The sequence below is a fragment of the Procambarus clarkii genome, chromosome 46 (assembly GCF_040958095.1).
Source record: "Procambarus clarkii isolate CNS0578487 chromosome 46, FALCON_Pclarkii_2.0, whole genome shotgun sequence".
In the NCBI taxonomy this organism is placed as follows: Eukaryota; Metazoa; Arthropoda; class Malacostraca; order Decapoda; family Cambaridae; genus Procambarus; species Procambarus clarkii.
This window is the reverse complement of record NC_091195.1, coordinates 36129555-36153410: the sequence shown is the minus strand read 5'-3', so window position 1 is coordinate 36153410 and position 23856 is coordinate 36129555. Positions and strand designations below refer to the sequence as shown.

The window sequence follows — 23856 nt, the reverse complement described above, 5'->3', positions numbered from 1 at the left end:
TTGACTATTGATACAGATGACCTTCACCATTGATACAGATGACCTTCACCATTGATACAGATGACCTTCACCATTAATACAGATGACCTTCACCATTAATACAGATGACCTTCACCATTAATACAGATGACATTGAATGTGACCTTGATAATTAATACAGATGACCTTGACTGTGACCTTGACCATTGATACAGATGACCTTGACTATTGATACAGATGACCTTGACTATTGATACAGATGACCTTGACTATTAATACAGATGACCTTGACTATTGATACAGATGACCTTGACTATTAATACAGATGACCTTGACTATTGATACAGATGACCTTGACTATTGATACAGATGACCTTCACCATTGATACAGATGACCTTCACCATTGATACAGATGACCTTCACCATTAATACAGATGACCTTCACCATTGATACAGATGACCTTCACCATTAATACAGATGACATTGAATGTGACCTTGATAATTAATACAGATGACCTTGACTGTGACCTTGACCATCGATATAGATGACCTTGACTGTGACCTTGACCATTGATACAGATGACCTTGAGAATTGATACAGATAACCTTGACCATTGATACAGATGACCTTGACTCTTGATCCAGAAGTATTCACGATGTAATAAAAGATGACATATGACCTGATATGTACACAATATATTGGTCTTGAGACATCTTAGTGATATGAAATAATCCCAACGTTACACACACAAAAGCTTAAGTATTAAGCGTCAGCATAAGCTGTTGCTTGATAAACTCTAACACACCACTTTGTATTCTCGGGTTTTCTTCTCCTTCTCCACAAGATTTGTAGTGCTTTCTCTACTTGCCTGCAAGATTCACAGTGCTTCTCTACTGTTACGCAAGATTCATCGTAGTTCTTCTCCTACCTTAGCAAGATCCACGGGGCTTCTTCTACTTATCTGCAAGATTCACGTTGTTCTCTCTCCTTCCTCGCAAGATTCACGGGGCTCTTTTTGATTTTCCCGTAAGATTCACGGTGGGTTAATGATGGATAACGGCGAATAATGGTTAAAGTAGTGATTAAGCATCACTACAGTAATTGTATATCATTTCCCTAATATATTAAGAATATACTATTGAATGTAACAAAAAGGATGAGATCAATGATTCTAGCGCGAATCTTCACTATATTTCTTACGTTTTTCATCGCTTGAGAAGGAAGTTGAAAAAAATATTTCTATAAAGTTCATTTTTACTATTGTATTTGGCCAGACACTTAGGACGCATTTCTTGATAACATTTGGAATTACCTGGATGAGGTTCTGGAAGTTCTTCTACTCCCCAAGCTCGCCCGGGGCCAGGCTTGAATTGTGAGAGTTTGGTCCAACACTCTGTTGGTTGGAGCGGCCAGCAGGCCCACGTATCCACTACAGCCCGGTTGGTCCAGCACTTTTTTGCAGAAAATTTCTAAAAAAAAAAAATTAAGATTATCACTTATGTTCCGGCAATATTTCTTACACTTGATGGGAAGATATTGAAAACTACGTAACGCTGATGTTTATTCAGTGTTCTTTGATAGTGCCTATTGCATCTCTACTAATGACTGGCTCTATTCTGCAATTCCTTCCATATCTCTCACTAATATCTGTAAATGAAACATCGATCACTTAAAGTAGGGCAGACGTAACTCTGTGTATCTATGTATTTATGTCTGTAGGTTAGATTAGCATATTAAAAGCACTACATTCACCTTCTGTGGTTGATAGTTCAATAGATCGCTGAACTATATGTTTAACAAAACTCTAACCCTGTCCATGGAGGACATAAGAAAATTTATATATGTTGTTTAGCAGTGAAAATGTATGGCCACGTCTGTGGTAGAAAATAATAATAATAAAAAAATCTGTCACTTCAGAATGTTAATCTACTATCTAGAGAGTACATTTTGAGAGGTTTGCGACGATCCCAATAGTTTAGGTGCTTTATCGTGACCATACGTGCCGAATATGTTCTCTGTATTCCCCTATATCTGCAATCTCTCCTGCACTGAAGGGGAGAAGTGAGTATGGAGCAGTATTCAAGGCGAATAGCAGAACCTATTTGAACAGTATGAGCATTGTGGAGAATCCCTGGATTTGAAGGTTCTCGTGATCCATCTTAACATTTTTCTTGCTGACGCTAAATTTGCTTGGTTATGCTCATTAAACGTTAGGTCGTCAGATATTCTTATTCCCAGTTCCTTTACATGATGCTTTTCTACTAGAATCTTTCCCGCACGATTCACGGAGATTCCTCTCTTCCCATCTCTTTAACATTGTGCATCGTTTAGGATACGACCCTCAACATTGTCTACCCGGGAGGATACGACCCTCAACAATGTCCACTTGGAGTATACGACCGTCAACATTGACCACTTAGAGGATACGACCCTCAACATTGTCCACCCGGGAGGATACGACCCCTCAACATTGTCCACCCGGTGGGTACGACCCTCAACATTGTGCACCCGGGAGGATACGACCCTCAACATTGTCCACCTGAGAGGATACGACCCTCAACACTGTCCGCCCGGTGGGTACGACCTTCAACAATGTCCACCTGGGAGGATACGACCCTCAACATTGTCCACCTGGGAGGATACGACCCTCCACATTGTCTATACGAAAGGATACGACCCTAAACATTGTCCACCAGGAGAGATACGGCCCTCAACATTGTCCACCCGGGAGGATACGACCCTTAATATTGTCCACCCGAGAGGATACGACCCTCAACATTTTCCACCAGGGGAGATACGACCCTCAACGTTGTCCACTTAGAGGATACGACCCTCAACATTGTCCACCCGGTGGGTACGACCTTCAACAATGTCCACCAGGGAAGATTCGACCCTCAACTTTGTCCACCAGGGAGGACACGACCCTCAACATTGACAACCAGGGAAGATACGACCCTCAACATTGTCCACCCAGGAGGATACGACCCTCAACATTGACCACCCAGGAGGATACGACCCTCAACATTGACCACCCAGGAGGATACGACCCTCAACATTGTCCACCCGGGAGGATACGACCCTCAACATTGTCCACCCAGGAGGATTCGACCCTCAACATTGTCCACCCAGGAGGATACGACCCTCAACATTGTCCACCCAGGAGGATTCGACCCTCAACATTGTCCACCCAGGAGGATTCGACCCTCAACATTGTCCACCCGGGAGGATACGACCCTCAACATTGTCCACCCAGGAGGATTCGACCCTCAACATTGTCCACCCGGGAGGATACGACCCTCAACATTGCCCACCCAGGAGGATTCGACCCTCAACATTGTCCACCCGGGAGGATACGACCCTCAACATTGTCCACCCAGGAGGATTCGACCCTCAACATTGTCCACCCAGGAGGATACGACCCTCAACATTGTCCACCCAGGAGGATACGACCCTCAACATTGTCCACCCAGGAGGATTCGACCCTCAACATTGTGCACCCAGGAGGATACGACCCTCAACATTGTCCACCCAGGAGGATACGACCCTCAACATTGACCACCCAGGAGGATTCGACCCTCAACATTGTCCACCCAGGAGGATACGACCCTCAACATTGACCACCCGGGAGGATACGACCCTCAACATTGACCACCCAGGAGGATTCGACCCTCAACATTGTCCACCCGGGAGGATACGACCCTCAACATTGACCACCCGGGAGGATTCGACCCTCAACATTGACCACCCGGGAGGATACGACCCTCAACATTGACCACCCAGGAGGATTCGACCCTCAACATTGTCCACCAGGGAGGATACGACCCTCAACATTGTCCACCAGGGAGGATACGACCCTCAACATTGACCACCCGGGAGGATTCGACCCTCAACATTGACCACCCAGGAGGATTCGACCCTCAACATTGTCCACCGGGGAGGATACGACCCTCAACATTGTCCATCAGGGAGGATACGACCCTCAACATTGACCACCAGGGAGGATTCGACCCTCAACATTGTCCACCCGGGAGGATACGACCCTCAACATTGTCCACCCAGGAGGATTCGACCCTCAACATTGTCCACCCAGGAGGATACGACCCTCAACATTGTCCACCCAGGAGGATACGACCCTCAACATTGACCACCCAGGAGGATTCGACCCTCAACATTGTCCACCCAGGAGGATACGACCCTCAACATTGACCACCCGGGAGGATACGACCCTCAACATTGACCACCCAGGAGGATTCGACCCTCAACATTGTCCACCCAGGAGGATACGACCCTCAACATTGACCACCCGGGAGGATTCGACCCTCAACATTGACCACCCAGGAGGATTCGACCCTCAACATTGTCCACCCGGGAGGATACGACCCTCAACATAGTCCATCAGGGAGGATACGACCCTCAACATTGACCACCAGGGAGGATTCGACCCTCAACATTGTCCACCTGGGAGGATACGACCCTCAACATTGTCCATCAGGGAGGATACGACCCTCAACATTGACCACCAGGGAGGATTCGACCCTCAACATTGTCCATCAGGGAGGATACGACCCTCAACATTGACCACCTGGGAGGATACGACCCTCAACATTGTCCATCAGGGAGGATACGACCCTCAACATTGACCACCTGGGAGGATACGACCCTCAACATTGTCCACCCGGGAGGATACGACCCTCAACATTGTCCATCAGGGAGGATACGACCCTCAACATTGACCACCAGGGAGGATTCGACCCTCAACATTGTCCACCTGGGAGGATACGACCCTCAACATTGTCCACCTGGGAGGATACGACCCTCAACATTGTCCATCAGGGAGGATACGACCCTCAACATTGACCACCCGGGAGGATACGACCCTCAACATTGTCCATCAGGGAGGATACGACCCTCAACATTGTCCATCAGGGAGGATACGACCCTCAACATTGACCATCAGGGAGGATTCGACCCTCAACATTGTCCACCCGGGAGGATACGACCCTCAACATTGTCCACCTGGGAGGATACGACCCTCAACATTGTCCACCCAGGAGGATACGACCCTCAACATTGTCCACCCGGGAGGATACGACCCCCAACATTGTCCATCCGGGAGGATACGACCCTCAACACTGTACAGTGGATGGTGTTCATAAGAACATTGTGTAGCCAGGTGGTGTCGGTGGTACAGTTGGGTTCCTTCTTCACTCACAACCCGGAATTCCCAGCGGGAGGGAAATGGTTTCCTATCACCTAATGCCACTGTTTACCTTTAAGTAAATAGATACCCAGGAGTTTGTCAACTTGTTGTGGGGTTGCATCCTGGGGAGGGTCATTGATTCATCTTTGCGAAACTTCCATATAAGCATAGTGTATCTAATATGACCAGTCTGCCTGTCCCTGGCAAAATATATTATTATTATAACAGGCATTTCAAAGCCAGATTGTTACATAACGGTATTTTAAAGCTAGGTGTTACATAACAGTATTTCAAAGCCAGGTGTTACATAACAGTATTTCAAAGCCAGGTGTTACATAACAGTATTTCAAAGCCAGGTGTTACATAACAGTATTTCAAAGCCAGGTGTTACATAACAGTATTTCAAAGCCAGGTGGTTACAATAACAACATTTCAAAGCCAGGTGTGGGGAAAACGTCCCGCATCACATATCCGGAAGTAAGTAAACACAGCTGTTAGGGGGAGCTTGAGAGCTGACCAGACAGCGCTTCGGATTAGTAGTCCTAAGGTTCCGGGTTTGATCCCCGGTGAAGGCGGAAACAAATGAGCAGAGTTTCCTTCACTCTGATGCGTCTGTTCACCTCGCAGTAAATAGGTACCCGGGAGTTAGACAGCTGCTACGGGCTGTTTCCTGGGTGTATGTAACGAAAAGGACGCCGGGTCGAGGATCGGGGCGCGGGGACGCTAATCCCAGAAATCATCTCAAGATAACCTCAAGAAGACATTACATATAATTTCCTTATACAACATGCAGTGATAAAATTCTGCTGTTGTTGTATTAATTAAACATAAATTTTCTTTGTTATCCATGAAAGGGACAGCGTATGTGACAAATTTGGTCTAGAAAATGAGTAATATTATTACAAACGTCATTTAATTATCTCACATCCAAAACATTATTACTTACATTAACTAAAACAGCACCAGTCTGAGGACTGAGTGAATAAAAAATAAATACTCGAAATAAAACAAAATAATAAGTAATTAAATAAACTCAATAAAGCCACTACTTCCGGTTATACACGAAAACGCATCTGGTGTGAGATCCGTGCCAGCCGAGAGAGGAAGCTGGCCATCTTGCAACTGAACAAGGAGGACGTGCTTGATTGATATCTCGTGTATGTTTAACTTTTGTGTTATTTTGCAAGAGTTTGACAGTCATATTACTGCCAGGATAAGTGTCTTTCCGGCGATGTTTTAGTTTCTGTACATGAGCTCATTGTATACGTAAATTCATCATTGCTTATGTTACGATAATCTCACGCTTAGGCAAGGAGATCCTGCCTATTCCTTTACCGCCTATTCAACAACATATCTGCAAGCTCCATTATAAGGAAACAACATCAACGACAACAACAATTCCGTGCTCAGAAGCCTGAGTCTAGACAAGATTCCACCCCCCTCCACCCTCTACTACCCGAGACACCTGGACACCTGCTGTCTGGAGGCCCAGCGCCACTCGCTGGTCGACCAAACAACCGCTTGTTTGAGACTGCCAGCGATAGTTACCTGCAACATAGCGCCATCTACACTAGATCTGGGCCGCATATATAAGCAGCTCACCGACGTCCAGTGTGTCAGAACACGCTTCGTGCTCTCACAGCAGTAACATATTCTGTTGCCTTCCCAGCAAACAATAGATGCATTCTGCTATTGTATATTATATTAATTTTCACATTTCTTTGCCCTTAATGTCTTAGGGCGCCTGACAGCTGAGTGGACAGCACTTCGGATTCGTAGTCCTGAGGTTCCGGGTTCGATCCCCGGTGGAGGCAGAGACAAATGGGCAAAATATTTCTTTCACCCTGATGCTCCTGTTACTTAACAGTAAATAGGTACCTGGGAGTTAGACAGCTGCTACGGGCTGCTTCCTGGGGTTTTGTAACAAAAAGGAGGCCTGGTCGAGGACCGGGCCACGGGGACGCTAAGCCCCAAAATCATCTCAAGATAAGATAACGTAACTGTCACATGTTTATTTCTTTTACATTTTAAGTTGTGTATTGCCAGGTAGAATATGGGAATTTTTTATTTGTTATTAAAGTCATTTATATTATATTAAATGTTTAAAGTTTTTCTTTCTTTTGGAATTTACCTGGAACTCTCAGACCGTAAAGAGGTCAGAAGCGGTCTTATATACTTTATTTACTTTTTTATTATATGTGATTGGCATAACACCGTTCAGAATAGCCACTGCTCTATTCTTCCAGATTAACGTTACATATAAAGTGGGGGGCCTGTCCTAGGAGTCTTGCTCAGGTAATGCTCCTAGATCCTTTACTTAAAGTTGTGTTAGTTGTACTTGGCTTTAACATATGTTTGCTTTCTCAGAACTCCTATTTGAGTGTTTTTGGTGCCAAATATTTGAAATATTCCAGGAGTAGCAATTTATGACTATTGGATTGACTTTGGATTACGTAGATGTTTAATAGCCAAATTCATACTCGTAATTGGTTGTCAAATAATTTTTGCTATATCCTGTGATTTCCACCTTATTCTCGTCCCTACAGAAGAGTTTCTCACTCAGGCAGATCACCACTTCGGGTAGTCTGCTACTTTGGTCTGTCTCCGGGCTATTACGCCTAATCTTTGCATCCCGAACTTAGGAGGAAGTACTGGACTATAATTCCTCTCGCATCTAGGACTTTGCTGCACGATTGGGACCCTTACAGCAGTTCTCGTCAGTATTGACACTCTCCGCACCCCTACGCTTCCGTCAGAGATTATAGTACTTACCCAGGTAGAGAGTTTACTATTCTTTTCCAGAGCACAAAGAATGATAACTCTGTAAGTATTATCAAGTATTAGTAGGACACCTCTTGCCCTTATCCTCGTCATATATAGAATACTGGGTATGGAAATCCCTACATCCTCGAAACATTTCGTTTCACCCTTTATGATATAATTAATCATTTTAATTCTTATAACCTTGACTTATAATCATTAACACAGAATAGTTTAAAGTTGCCACATCATCCTGTCAATCTATCACTTTATATATTGGTTAACGTATTGAAGGTAATTCTCTGCATATCACTTGTCTCTAATTCATTCACCATGTTTCGCCTTGCCGCATTCAGACATAACCCAGAAGATGAAGTGAGCACACTAGTCCAAACCACCAAAGCTGAACTGTAGACTCTAGTAAACGAGTACCATATTACTCCTCATGGAGCCACGAAAATTGATCTCCATAATCTAATCCTAGACTTTTTAGTACACAATGATTGAATCTAATTGCAGATAAGGGTGCCCTGGCAGCCATGAAGTTGAAAATAGAGCTCGCCAACGTAGAACGTGAACGTCAAAAGGAAGCTCTTCAGGTCCAAGGGAGCAAGTTGGCCTCCAGAAGGAACAAATTGCCCTTCAACCTGAACGTGAGAGGGAAGCTCTTCAGGTAGAAGCTGAACCTCAACTTCAAATCGCTGAAAAACAAGCTGCACTATAATGTGAACGTGAGAAGGAAGCTTTTCAAGTAAGAGAACGGGAAGCCAAACTTCAACTCAAAGCCGCTGAAAAACAAGCTACCTTGGATCGTGAACGCGAGAAAGACCAACTCAATCTCCAAGAACAACAAGCCGCCATCGCCCAAGAGTTCCGACGTAAAGATGTTGACCTTGAAACCGTCACACATCACTCAGCGCCAGGAAGCAGAAGCCAAACTCCCAGTACGTTTCAATGTTTCTCAAGCCATTAAGTTAATGTCATCTTTTTTAGAGACTGAGGAAGATACATTCTTTACTTCATTTGAGGCTCTAGCTAATCAACTACGCTGGCCTCGGGATCAGTGGTCTATACTTCTCCGGTCTCATTTGACAGGTAGAGCTGCCTTTACCCTCGGTTCTCTGGCTTCAGAAATGGACTACAATGTGTGGAAACAGGCAGTGCTTGATGCCTACCTCCTATCCGTAGATAGTTATAGACGTAGATTCAGGGACTACCTCAAAACCAATGCTACTGCTTACCTAGAATTCGTTCAAAATAAGAAAAGATATCTTATGAAGTGGCAGGAATGAGCCCAAGTCACCACCTTTGCAGTTCTCCTCAACCTCTTCCTGATAGAAGAATTCCTTCGTCGTGTTGCTACTTCTATACGTCTCTACCTTTAAGACAAGGAAGAGACCAACCTTACTAAGTGTGCGCAGTTGGCTGACACATACAGCCTTACTCACCGAGTGCCATCCGACACACCTCCTAGTAAATCATCTTGGTCCAGTCCTGCTAAAGTGAGTACTAGTGATGTGAACTCCTCACTGTACTGCTGCTATTGTAAAATTTATGGACGTACCATAGAAAAGGGTACCAAGTCTCAATGTAAGGTCAGTAGTGAGACCAAAAAGACCAAATCACCTCCTCCTAAAATTTATAAGCCTGTAATGAATATTTATGTTCCATCCTCTGATTTTTCTCTCTTCAACATACACTTATACCCCGAAACTGTCTCTGCCAGAGGTGTAGATTCAGAAGGAATGATCCAAGTGAACATCTTGAGGGACACAGCTGCTCTACAATCAATACTCTTCAAAGCAGCTGCACCCAACATCACCTATACCGGAGAAACGGTCCTCCTCACTGACCTCACTGCAACCACTCCAAAACTACTCGCAAGAGTCCACCAGAATTGTTCGTTCGTTCGTGGTGAAGTCCAAGTCGCCATCTGGAAAAAGCCTTTTCCCATGCCAGGAGTTCTACTTTCCCTGGGCAACGACTTGGCAGAAGATCAACTACCCACGAAGCTCATCATCAGAGACAAACTCCAGGTATGTTACTCATCCGTGGAAGATCGTGTTATGAAATATGTTGCAAAGAAGGTTCAACCGACCAACCATTCTGAGGACTGTTATGGTGACTACACGTGCCCAAGCTGCTCAACCGTAATCAGCCTCTCCAGCTGTTCCTCAAGATTATCAGGGCCTCCCACCGAATCTAAACCTGTTAGAGTTCCGTAAGTTGCAGAGAGAAGATCAATCCCTAACATCTTTATTCTTTCAGGCCGAGACTGAATCAGACTCTCTCCTTGGGTTTTTGTGGATAACCATGTACTCTACCGCCGCTATAGACCCAGTAAATTAAAGGAGGACAACAATTGGGCTCAAGTCAACCAGCTAGTAGTCCCCACCAGCCTACGGCCAGATATCATGCATCTGGCCTATGGCCCTTTCTCACACTACGGCCTCTACAACACCCTGAAACAGGACTAATACTGGCCAGGTATTATTCGTGACATCAAGACCTTTGAGAAAACTTGCCACACGTCTCAGAAGATAGGTAAGCCAAACGCTCCTCTAACTAAGGCACTACTGATTCAAGTACCAGAGCTTTCTGAGCCGTTCAGCCATCTCATCAACAACAATGTCGGGCCTCTGTCCAAGCAAGACAAGCTCAGGTAACTTGCATATCCGTAATATCCCGTGTTCTACCACCAGGCTGCTAACGTTGTAAAGCACCTCGTGAAACAGTGCCCGCAGTGCGGACATCCCAGGAAAGTCAGAGTTGTTGTGACACCATCTTCTCCAACGACCTTTGTAAGACAACCAACATCTTCGCGGTATTGTCTAGTCCTTCATGCTGTACTTCTCCTGACTGCAATGGTTCTAAATCCTTGATCTGTTCCAACACCAGTAAATATCCTCCTATCTACGAACCAAATCCCAATAAACGTGCTCCTCTCGACAACTTTACCAGCTCTCGGCTAAAATATTGTAAGACCACATCACACTCAATTTCATTTGAAAGGCTTAAGCCATTATCTTGTACTAATTCCATTCTCGCCTCGCCAGGTGTTAGGAAACCTTTCGTCTTCCATGTCGACACCTGTAAAACTGGCGTTAGGAACACCATGACACTACAGCGAGATGGGATCGTGCACTCCATCTACTACAGTCATAAAGGAGCCACTCAACATCCTGCCGAGCGTGCAACACAACGAACCATCAAATCTACAAGGTTACAATCTCAACATCTCTTCGGACCACAATCCTTGTCTATCCCTGCAGCAGGCCCAGTTCTCCAAACTTTGCTGAGTCCTGCAACACCACATCAACATCTCGTATCACAGTCTCCTTCGGCTCCTACAGCAGACCCAGTTCTCCAACCAGCACTTGCTTCGCTGGGCCTTGTACCTGCAGAACTACAATCTCAACATCTTCCTCATCAATGGCTCGCAAAACGTCGTCGCCGACGCGCTCTCCCGAGTCCACGAGGTAGAACCTCCCACTTCAACTCTCCACTCCACAGCAGCATCATAGGCGATAGGAACAGGCTCTGGGGGTGAGCTGTTACGATAACCTCCTGCTTAGGTAAGGAGATCCTGCCTATTCCTTTACCGCCTATTCAACAACATATATGTATGCTCCAATATAATGAAACAACATCAACGACAACAACAATATGTGCTCAGAAGCCTAAGTCTAGACAAGATACCACCACCCTCCACCCTCTACAACCCGAGACACCTGGACACCTGCTGTCTGGAGGCCCAGCGCCACTCGCTGGTCGACCAAACAACCGCTTGTTTGAGACTGCCAGCGATAGTTATCTGCAACATAGCGCCATCTACACTAGGTCTGAGCCGCATATATAAGCATCTCACCGACGGCCAGTCGTCAGAAAACGCTTCGTGCTCTCACAGCAGAAACATACTGTCTTCTTCCCAGGAAACAGCAGATGTGTACTGCTATTGTATATTGTATTAATTTGCACCTTTCTTTGCCCTTAACGTAACTGTCACATGTTTGTTTCTTTTACATTTTATATTGTGTATTGCCAAGTAGAATATGGAAAGTGTTTTAATTGTTTTTAAAGTCATTTTTGTTATATTAAATGTTTAAAGTTTTTAATTCTTTTGGAATTTACCCACCGCTCTCACACCATATAGAGGTCAGAAGAAGTCTTATTTACTTATTTAATTTTTTTTATTATACGTGATTGGCATAACACCAGCCAGAATAGCCAGTTCTCTATTCTATCAGATTAATGTCACAGTTATGATACGAGTAAAATCCAAAATACTGGTGACAATATTTAATGTCATCTTTAATCCACATGTGATTACTGATCATTACATTTATAATATGAATACATGTATGTAACAGAGTTTACGGTGTAATTCGTTGGCAGGTAAATTGAGACGTCTGGAAGTTATAATTATGGATCGTCACTTAGAGACACTAAACCATGTGACTGTTCTTGTTCGAACATGCTCACTGGAGTCGCCATAGACCACGTGACTGAATCTTGGCCGATCATGCTCACTGGACATGCCATAGACCACGTGACTGAATCTTGTCCGATCATGCTCACTGGAGACGCCATAGACCACGTGACTGAATCTTGTCCGATCATTCTCACTGTAGACTCCATAGACCACGGGACCGAATTGAGTCCGGCCTGGCTTCCTAGAACTTCTACTTTAACAACTAAGCTGTGGTGTATGCAAATTACATTAATAATAATTTGTAGAATTGAATGATGTATATATAAGCTAGCTAACATAATCAACCGAAGCAACTAATAGGTTAATTCTTATCTAGTTAAAATCATAAAACCCAGCAAGTTTGTGAAGGAGTTTATTAGTGGTATAAAAATCTAATCATACAGTCCACTCTCTAAAGAAAAAAAAATAGTAAATAATATTAAATTAATTTAAGAAACAAACAAATAATAATAATTAAAATAATCAAAATCCCCCTGGTAAAATTACTCACACAAAGTGTTACATATCAGTTTTTCAAAGCCAGGTATTACATAACATTTTAAAGCCAGGTGGTAATGTAAAAGTATTTCAAAGGCTTATGGTTACATAACAGCATTTCGAAGGCTTATGGTTACATAACAGCATTTCAGAGGCCGGTGGTTACATAACAGTAATTTGAAGCCAAGAGGTTACATAACAGCATTTCAGAGCCAGGGTGTTACATAACAGCATTTCGAAGGCTGCACGTCACTCAACGAAACATATTTCAGTAAAGAATCATTAATTGAAAATCTATTAATACATAATTTAGATGCTATTAATACTATCCAAAATACCCAGTTGTCATCAGGTAATAAACCCAGCAGTAAGGTGAGTGGATGGCTCAGTATGTCTTCTTGCTATATCTTAGAACATACCAGTAACGACAGTGACTGTATCTCAGTGTATGTCTTCAGGCATTATCCTAGACGACAATGGCTACGTGGACCCGGACACCCTGGACGCCACGGGAAACGTGGACCCGGACACCCTGGACGCCATGAGCTACGTGGACCCGGACACCCTGGACGCCACGGGCTACGTGGACCCGGACACCCTGGACTCCAGGGGCTACGTGGACCCAGACACCCTGGACAGTCTGCCGTACCAGGGAAGAAGGCTCACTCTGACCATCATCCGGGTCCTCACTGATGACGACTCTGCCATAGACTGGTGCTGCCACCTGGTGGCTCAGCTGTGTCCTCCCTCAAGAGGAGGGTATAGTCGCCTGTACTTTCCTAACACGCTTCTCTCCAGTACGTATTGACTACATTTTAACACGTGAATATCTGTAACTCAATTGTTTAATTCACAGTGCTTCAAGTGGTTTCAAAAACAATTTTACGTTTAAAGTCATGAATTACAGAAGGTATAAGGCATCCAGAGTAACTTTGAGCACCGTTCAGCGACAAAGAATACTGGTAAGCTTCAATGATAATAAGATAAAACAGATTAATATTTAGCCTACGAAAGCTAGCCCAAAATTGTCTTCTTTAATACAAGCTATATTTACTTGATATAAGTTTTCTTTGGCATGACTGTGTGACATAGCCAGGTGTGGGTGGGGAGAGTAGCCAGGTTTGTGTGGGGAGAGTAGCCAGGTGTGTGTGGGGAGAGTAGCCTAGTGTGGGTGGGGAGAGTAGCCAGGTGTGTGTGGGGAGAGTAGCCAGGTGTGTGTGGGGAGAGTAGCCAGGTGTGTGTAGGGAGAGTTGCCAGGTGTGGGTGGAGAGAGTAGCCAGGTGTGTGTGGGGAGAGTAGCCAGGTGTGTGTGGGGAGAGTAGCCAGGTGTGGGTCGGGAGAGTAGCCAGGTGTGTGTGGGGAGAGTAGCCAGGTGTGTAAAGGGAAGAGTAGCCAGGTGTGGGTAGGGAGAGTAGTCAGGTGTGTGTGGGGAGAGTAGCCAGGTGTGTGTGGGGAGAGTAGCCAGGTGTGTGTGGGGAGAGTAGCCTAGTGTGGGTGGGGAGAGTAGCCAGGTGTGGGTGGGTAGAGTAGCCAGGTGTGTGTGGGGAGAGTAGCCAGGTGTGTGTGGGGAGAGTAGCCAGGTGTGGGTGGGGAGAGTAGCCAGGTGTGGGTGGGGAGAGTAGCCAGGTGTGTGTGGGGAGAGTAGCCAGGTGTGTGTGGGGAGAGTAGCCAGGCGTGTGTGGGGAAAGTAGCCAGGTGTGTGTGGAGAGAGTAGCCAGGTGTGGGTGGGGAGAGTAGCCAGGTGTGTGTGGGGAGAGTAGCCAGGTGTGTGTGGGGAGAGTAGCCAGGTGTGTGGGGGGAGAGTAGCCAGGTGTGGGTAGGGAGAGTAGTCAGGTGTGTGTGGGGAGAGTAGCCAGGTGTGTGTGGGGAGAGTAGCCAGGTGTGTGTGGGGAGAGTAGCCTAGTGTGGGTGGGGAGAGTAGCCAGGTGTGGGTGGGGAGAGTAGCCAGGTGTGTGTGGGGAGAGTTGCCAGGTGTGGGTGGGGAGAGTAGCCAGGTGTGTGTTGGGAGAGTTGCTAGGTGTGGGTGGAGAGAGTAGCCAGGTGCGTGTGGGGAGAGTAGCCAGGTGTGTGTGGGGAGAGTAGCCAGGTGTGGGTGGGGAGAGTAGCCAGGTGTGTGTGGAGAGAGTAGCCAGGTGTGGGTGGGGAGAGTAGCAAGTTGTGTGTGGGGAGAGTAGCCAGGTGTGTGTGAGGAGAGTAGCCAGGTGTGTGGGGAGAGTAGCCAGGTGTGGGTGGGGAAAGTAGCCAGGTGTGGGTGGGGAGAGTAGCCAGGTGTGTGTGGGGAGAGTAGCCAGGTGTGTGTGGGGAGAGTAGCCAGGTGTGTGTGGGGAGAGTAGCCAGGTGTGGGTGGGGAGAGTAGCCAGGTGTGTGTGGGGAGAGTAGCCAGGTGTGTGTGGGGAGAGTAGCCAGGTGTGTGTGGGGAAAGTAGCCAGGTGTGTGTGGAGAGAGTAGCCAGGTGTGGGTGGGGAGAGTAGCCAGGTGTGTGTGGGGAGAGTAGCCAGGTGTGTGTGGGGAGAGTAGCCAGGTGTGTGGGGGGAGAGTAGCCAGGTGTGGGTAGGGAGAGTAGTCAGGTGTGTGTGGGGAGAGTAGCCAGGTGTGTGTGGGGAGAGTAGCCAGGTGTGTGTGGGGAGAGTAGCCAGGTGTGTGTGGGGAGAGTAGCCTAGTGTGGGTGGGGAGAGTAGCCAGGTGTGGGTGGGGAGAGTAGCCAGGTGTGTGTGGGGAGAGTTGCCAGGTGTGGGTGGGGAGAGTAGCCAGGTGTGTGTTGGGAGAGTTGCTAGGTGTGGGTGGAGAGAGTAGCCAGGTGCGTGTGGGGAGAGTAGCCAGGTGTGTGTGGGGAGAGTAGCCAGGTGTGGGTGGGGAGAGTAGCCAGGTGTGTGTGGAGAGAGTAGCCAGGTGTGGGTGGGGAGAGTAGCAAGTTGTGTGTGGGGAGAGTAGCCAGGTGTGTGTGAGGAGAGTAGCCAGGTGTGTGGGGAGAGTAGCCAGGTGTGTGTGGGGAGAGTAGCCAGGTGTGTGTGGGGAGAGTAGCCAGGTGTGTGTGGGGAGAGTAGCCAGGTGTGGGTGGGGAGAGTAGCCAGGTGTGTGTGGGGAGAGTAGCCAGGTGTGTGTGAGGAGAGTAGCCAGGTGTGTGGGGGAGAGTAGCCAGGTGTGGGTGGGGAGAGTAGCCAGGTGTGTGTGAGGAGAGTAGCCAGGTGTGTGGGGGAGAGTAGCCAGGTGTGGGTGGGGAGAGTAGCCAGGTGTGGGTGGGGAGAGTAGCCAGGTGTGTGTGGGGAGAGTAGCCAGGTGTGTGCGGGGAGAGTAGCCAGGTGTGTGTGGGGAGAGTAGCCAGGTGTGGTGGGGAGAGTAGCCAGGTGTGTGTGGGGAGAGTAGCCAGGTGTGGGTCGGGAGAGTAGCCATGTGTGTGTGGGGAGAGTAGCCAGGTGTGTGGGGGAGAGTAGCCAGGTGTGGGTAGGGAGAGTAGTCAGGTGTGTGTGGGGAGAGTAGCCAGGTGTGGGTGGGGAGAGTAGCCAGGTGTGGGTGGGGAGAGTAGTCAGGTGTGTGTGGGGAGAGTGCCAGGTGTGTGTGGGGAGAGTAGCCTATTGTGGGATTCAGTGTTCCCCTCCCATTTGCAGGTGTGGTTGGGGAGAGTATCCAGGTGTGGGCTTCTGAGTCCCCTCTCATCTGCATATGTATTCACCTAGTTGTACTCACCTATTTGTGCTTGAGGGGGTTGAGCTCTGGCCCTTCTGTCCTGCTTCTCAACTGTCAATTAACTGGTGTACAGAGTCCTAAGCCTATTGGGCTTTCTCAAATCTACATATGAAACTGAGTATGGAGTCTGCCTCCACCACATTATTACTTAACGCATTCCTTTTGTTAACTACTCTGACACTGAAAAAATCTTTCTAATATCTCTGTGCCTCATCTGGGTACAGGTTTCCACCTGTGTCCCCTTGTTCGTGTTCCACCCGTGATAAAGAGTTTGTCTTTGTCCGCCCCCTGTCAATTCCCCTGAGAATTTTGTAGGTGGTTATCATGTCTCCACTCTTCTGTTCTTCCAGGGATGTGAGGTTCAGCTCCCTTAGCCTTTCCTCGTAGCTCATACCTCTCAGTTCCGGGACAAGTCTAGTGGCATACCTCTGAATCTTCTCTAACATTGTCTAGTGTTTAACTAGGTATGGACTCCAAGCTGGAGCTGCATACTCCAAGATTGGTCTTCTATAAGTGGTATACAAGGTCGTGAACGGTTCCCTTACACAAGTTTCTCAAGGCAGTTCTTATGTTGGGCAGTCTAGCATATGCCGCTCTGAGGATATTCTTTTGATGTGAGCCTCTGGGGACAGGTTCGGGGTGATATCAACCCCCAGATCTTTCTCTCTATTTGACTCTTGCAGGATATCACCTCCCAGATGGTACATTGTGTTCAGTCTTCTGTTCCCTTCGCCTAATTTCATTACCTTTACACTTTCCTGAGTTGAACTTTAGTAGCCATTTTCTAGACCATTCCACTAATTTGTCCAGGTCGTCCTGTAGCTCTGCCTATCTTCATTTGTTTTGATTCTTCTTATAATTTTTGCATCATCAGCAAACACTGAAAGGAATGAGTCTATATCCTCTGGAAGGTCGTTTACATATAATAGAAACAAAATGGGCCCAAGTACAAAGCCCTGTGGATCCCCGCTAATGACTTCTCGCCATTCTGATGGTTCCCCCCCCCCCCCTCACAGTTACTCGCTGTTTCCTGTTGCTTAGCTACTCTCTTATCCACTGGCGCACCTTACCTTTTACTCCTGCCTGTTGTTCTACTTTTGTAACACCCTTTTGTGAGGTACTGTGTCAAAGACTTTCTTACAGTCCAAGAAAATGCAGTCTGCCCACCCTTCTCTTTCTTGCCTAATTTGTGTTGCTTGGGCATAGAATTCTATTAACCCTGTGAGGCGTGATTTACCATCTCTGAACCCATGCTGGTGGTGTGTCACAAAGGTATTTCCCTCCAGATGCTCTATGAGCCTTTTCCTTACGCTCTTCTCCATCACCTTGCATGATATACAAGTTTGGGAAACTGGCCTGTAGTTCAGTGCCACTTGCCTTCCACCTTTTTTGTATATTGGGACTACATTAGCTGTCTTCCAGCTTTCTGGTAGGTCTCCCGTTTCCAGTGACCTGTTATACACCATTGAGCAGAGGCACACGTAGTGCCTCTGCACCTTTCTTTAGTATCCATGGTGAAATTCTGTCAGGCCAAACAGCCTTTGTCTCATTCAGATTCCAACAGATGATCTCTCCAGATCATCACTGGAGAGATCAAATTCCTCCAAGGTTGCTTGTTTGCCTCCTCATTTAGTGCAGGGGCTTCTCCTTGTTCTATTGTGAAGACCTCCTAGAATCTCTTGTTGAGTTCTTTACACACCTCCTAGTCATTCTCTTATTATCTGTTCTTCCCATGTCTCAGTTTCATCACTTGTTACTTCACTGTTGTTTTCCTCCTGATGAGGCTGTGGAGCAGTTTTCGATGGGTCTTAACTTACTCGCGATGTCATTTTCATACTGTAATTCTCTGCATCTTTCCTCACTCTGAGGTACTCATTTCTGGCCCTCTGGTATCTCTCCCTGCTCTCCGGTGCTCTGTTGTTCTTGTAGTTTCTCCATGTTTTTTTACTCAATTGCTTCGCCACTGTACATTCCTGATTGAACCATGGGTTCTTCTGTTGCTTTTCATTTTTCTCTTTTTGGGCTGGGATAAACCTGTCTGCAGCTTCCTGTCACTTCTGGGTGACATAATCCATCATATCCTGTACAGTCTTTTCTCTGAGTTCTATTTCCCATGGTATTTACATTAGGAAGTTCCTCATCTCGTCATATTTTCCTCTTCGATAATTTAGTCTTTTCCCCTTCCAATTCCATCCTTGGACAGGTTATCCCAAATTCTACCAGATACTCAAATGTCAATGCACTGTGGTAACTCATTCCAATGGGGGCTTCAAATTTGACTTTCCTTATTTCAGAATCATTCAAGTTGACTATCAGGTCGAGTCTAGCTGGTTCATCATTCCCTCTCATTCTTGTGGGTCCCTTGACATGTTGGCTCCAAAAGTTCCTTGTCACTTCCAAGAGTTTAGCTCGCCATGTATCTGCACCTCCATGTGGGTCCCCATTGTCCCAGTCTATCTTTCCATGGTTGAAGTCACTGTGATGAAGAGTCTGGATCCATACCTGCAGGCAACGGAAGCTGCTGTCCCTATTATATCATTGGTTGCCATGTTGTTCCTATTAAACTCCTGTCTGGGTCTTCTGTCATTTAGTGAAGGACTGTAAATGACTGCTACTATTGTCTTAGGTCCGCCCATTGTCATCGTTACTGTTATGTACTCTCTGAATCCGTCGCAGCCCAGAATTTTCATCTCTTCAAAGCTCCAGTCCTCTCCAGTCCTCCTCCTCCTCCATCTGTGTGTGGGGAGAGTTGCCAGGTGTGGGCTTTAGTGTTCCCTCTCATCTGGAGGTGTGGTATGGGGGAGTAGCCAGGTTTGGGCTTCAATATTTCCTCTGATCTGAAGGTGTGCGTGGGGAAAGTAAGAAGCAAGGGGCTTTAATGTTCCCTCTCGTCTGATGGTGTTGGTGGAAAGAGTTGCGAAGTGTGGGTTTCAGTGTTCCCCCCTTTTTTCAGGTGTGCATGGGGAGAGTAGCCAGGTGTCGGCTTCAGTGTCCCTCTCATCTTCAGGTGTGGGGTGGGGAGGGTAGCCAGGTGTGGGCTTCAGTGTTACTTCTCATGTGCAGGTGTGTATGTGAGAAGAGTAGCCAGGTGTAGGATTCAGTGATCCCACTCATCTGCGGGTGTGGGTGGGGAGAGTGCCCAGGTGTCGGCTTCAGTGTCCCTCTCATCTGCAGGTGTAGGTGGGGAGAGTTGCCAGGTTTGTGCTTCAGTGTTCACTCTCATCTGCAGGAGTGGATTGGGAGAGTAGCCAGGTGTGGGTTTTAATATTCCCTCTCATCTGCATGTGTGGGTGGAAAGAGTTGTCATGTGTGGGCTTTAATATTCCCTTTCATCTTCAGGTGTGGGTGGGGAGGATAGCCAGGTGTGGGCTTCAGTGTTACTTCTCATGAGCAGGTGTGTGTGTGTGTGAGGAGAGTAGCCAGGTGGAAGCTTCAGTGTTACCTCTCATCTGCAGGTATGGCTGGGGACAGTAGCCAGGTGTGGGATACAGAGTTCCCTTTCATCTGCAGGTGTGGGTTGTGTGAGAAGCCAGATGTGGGATTCAGTTTTTCCCTCCTCTGCAGGTGTGGATGGTGAGAGTAGCCAGGTGTGGTCTTCAGTGTTCCCTCTCCACTGCAGGTGTGGGTTTGGAGAGTACACCGGTGTGGGCTTCAGTGTTCCCTCTCCACTGCAGGTGTGGGCGGGGAGAGTAGCTAGGTATGGGCTTCAGTGTTCCCTCTCATCTGCAGATGTGGGTGTGGAGAGTAGTCAGGTGTGGGCTTCAGTGTTCCCTCTCATCTGCAGGTGTGGTTGAGGAAAGTATCCAGGTGTGGGCTTCAGTGTTCCCGCTCGTCTGCATGTGTGGGTTGGGAGAGTTGCCAGGTGTGGGCTTCTGTGTTCCCTCTCATCTGCAGGTGTGCGTGGGGGTAAATAGCCTGGTGTGGGCTTCAGTGCTCCCTCATCTGCAGGTGTGGGTGTGGAGAGTAGCCAGTTGTGGGCTTCACTGTTCCCTTTCATCTGCAGGTGTGGGTTGTGAAAGTTGCCAGGTGTGGGCTTCATTGTTCCCCCTTTTGCAGGTGTGAGTGGGGACAGTAGTTAGGTATGGGTTGTTAGAGTGTCCGGGTGTGGGCGTCAGTGTTCCCTCTCATCTGCAGGTGTGCGTGGTAAGAGTAGCCAGGTGTGAGCTTCATTATTCCCTCTCATCTGCAGATGTGGGTGTGGAGTGTGGTCAGGTTTGGGTTTCAGTGTTCCTTCTCATGTACAGGTGTGTGGGTGGGGAGAGTAGCCAGGTATGGGCTTCAGTGTTCCCTCTTATCTGCAGATATGGGTGTGGAGAGAAGACAAGTGTGGGCTTCAGTGTTCACTCTTATCTGCAGGTGTGGAGATGTGCAAAGTGTTGAAAGGATCCAGGTGTGGCTTCAGTGTTCCCTTTCATCTGCAGGTGTGGCTGTCGGAAGAGATGCCAGGTGTGGAGTTCAGTGTTCCTTCTCATACGCAGGTATTGGTGAGGCGAGTAGATAGGTGTGTGCTTCAGTGTTTCCCCTCATATGTAGGCGTGGGTGGGGAGAGTAGCCAGGTTTGGGCTTCAGTGTTTCCCCTTCATATGTAGGTGTGGATTGGGGGAGAAGCCAGGTGTGGGCTTCAGTGTTCCTCTCATCTGCAGGTGTGGATGGGGAGAGTAGCCAGGTGTGGGCTTCAGTGTTCCTCTCATCTGCAGGTGTGGGTGGGAAGAGTAGCCAGGTGTGGGCTTCAGTGTTTCCCCCTCATATGTAGGTGTGGGTGGGGAGAGTTGCCAGGTGTGTTCTTCAGGGTACCTCTCATCTGCAGGTGTGGGTGGGGAGAGTAGCCAGGTGAGGGCTTCAGTGTTTCCTCTCATCTGCAGGTGTGGGTGGGGAGAGTAGCCTGGTGTTGGCTTCAATATTCTCTCTCATCTGCAGGTGTGGGTGGAAAGGGTAGCCAGGTGTGGATTCAGTGTTACCTCTCATGTGCAGGAGTGTGTGGGGAGACTTGCCAGGTGTAGGATTCAGTGTTCCCTCTCTTCTGCAGTTGTGGTTCGGGAGAGTAACCAGGTATGGGCTTCAGTGTTCCCTGTCCTCTGCAGGTGTGGATGGTGATAGCGAAGTATGGGGTGGGAAGAGTAGCCAGATTTGGGTGTGGAGTGTGGCCAGGTGTGAGCTTCAGTGTTCCCTCTCATCTGCAGGTGTGGGTGGGGATTGTAGCCTGATGTAAGCTTTTATGTTCCCTCTCATCTGCAGGTGTGGGTGTGGGCTTCAGTGTTCCCTCTCATCTGCAGGTGTGGGTGGGGATAGCCAGGTGTGGGCTTCAGTGTTTACTCTCATCTGCAGGTGTGGGTGGGGAGAGTAGCCAGGTGAGGGCTTCAGTGTTCCCTCTCATCTGCAGGTGTGGGTGGGGATAGCCAGGTGTGGGCTTCAGTGTTCCCTCTCATCTACAGGTGTGGGTGGAGAGAGACTCCTGAGAGGACTTCACCGGAGGGGCGTCACTGGCGATGAGATTCTTATTGGGATCCAGAATAGTGAGGACAGTGAGGAAAAAAAGAAGTATATCCAAGAGCTCGGTGCGTCGCTTAACAATTTTAAGGGTCATTTTATTTTTGATCGTTGAGACCAGCCTCACGAGACCAATAATGTACAAGGACACATCTACGAGGAGCTGGTTGTTGAGACCTGCCTCACGAGACCAATAATGTACAAGGACACATCTACGAGGAGCTGGTTGTTGAGACCTGCCTCACGAGACCAATAATGTACAAGGACACATCTACGAGGAGCTGGTTGTTGAGACCAGCCTCACGAGACCAATAATGTACAAGGACACATCTACGAGGAGCTGGTTGTTGAGACCTGCCTCACGAGACCAATAATGTACAAGGACACATCTACGAGGAGCTGGTTGTTGAGACCAGCCTCACGAGACCAATAATGTACAAGGACACATCTACGAGGAGCTGGTTGTTGAGACCTGCCTCACGAGACCAATAGCCACATGTTGACAAGGACACATCTAGTAGTACCTCGCTGGAACTGTTACCACTGGCGGATTGTTTTGTTTATATTTTTTATTTTTTTTTTAAGTTTTATCACACGCATGCTGACGGTATGGAGGTTTTATTGTATGCTGAAGGTATGAATAAGTTTTGATATCCTGGAGGTGTGAATGAGTTTTAGTATTTTGGTGGTGTGAGAGTTTTGGAATACACATTGCATGAGTAACTTTTGGTATGTAATTTATATATTAGCATTTTCTACAATTTATTATCAATCTGACTTTCTCTTAACTGTTTATTGGATTACTATTATTAGTTTTGGCTGCTTATTTCTTAAGGAATCTTTGCTATTGTAAAATTTTTAGTATTTTTGGCATTAAGAATTGTTGTCTGACTTAACCTTATTATCCTCAAGTTCAAGCAGAAGCATATATACACCTTTGTTATTGTAAGTTGCTTAATGTACAACTAAATACAATAAGTTTTCTACTGTAACTTACCATAATGCATTAAGCAGCTTACTGTATATGAACTTTAATATTATCTGTATCCTATCGTATACTTCCTCTAATACAGTAGCTAGCCTTCTGTGCTCGCATTTCATTTTAGTACCTTCCTTTACAAGTACTTTAATACAGTAAGCAGCTTACTGTTCAAGTAGATTAATACAGCAAATATTCGTCTGTACACTTATATGTACAATTTCTTTAGTAAAGAGACTACCATATGTACACCTCCTTTGATACTGTACATAGCCTATCTTCGTTCCCTGTAATACAGTAAGTAACCTATTGTACACTTTTTCTTAATTTTAAGTAGCTTATTGTATATTTTCTATAGTAGAGTACTGCCAGTACTTAAAGTACTAAATTAAATACATACATTATCAGAAATAGAGTAACATATTAGTTTAAACATTTTAAACACATATATTTTCACTCATTCTCTGAGGCCTATTGTTTTGGAGGTATTAACTTGCTACTGGTATATGATATGACTTTTTCAACAGAAACAGAGTAAGACAAATCCGAGTGGTAAACGTTGTCAATGGTCCTCAGGACTCTGGCCTGAGACCTGTCTTGTTTACCGTATATATAAACCATGTAGATACAACACTCAAGTGCAACATTACCATAGTTGCCAATGGTCCTCAGGACTCTGGCCTGGGACCTGTCTTGTTTACCGTATATATAAACCATGTAGATACAACACTCAAGTGCAACATTACCATAGTTGCCAATGGTCCTCAGGACTCTGGCCTGAGACCTGTCTTGTTT

General features: G+C 46.7%; 1 protein-coding gene across 1 annotated transcript in view; it reads left to right on the top strand.

The window, feature by feature from the left end:
• The window catches only part of LOC123749841 (uncharacterized), a 28333-nt gene extending 5023 nt beyond the window's left edge, over nt 1–23310 (top strand). Inside the window, exons 2-3 of the mRNA XM_045731967.2 lie at nt 13370–13708; nt 22028–23310. Of these exons, the coding sequence (XP_045587923.2) occupies nt 13370–13708; nt 22028–22197 (509 nt within the window). The 3' untranslated portion in view covers nt 22198–23310. The remainder of the gene's footprint in view (nt 1–13369; nt 13709–22027) is intronic.
• Nucleotides 23311–23856: the final 546 nt, after the last annotated feature.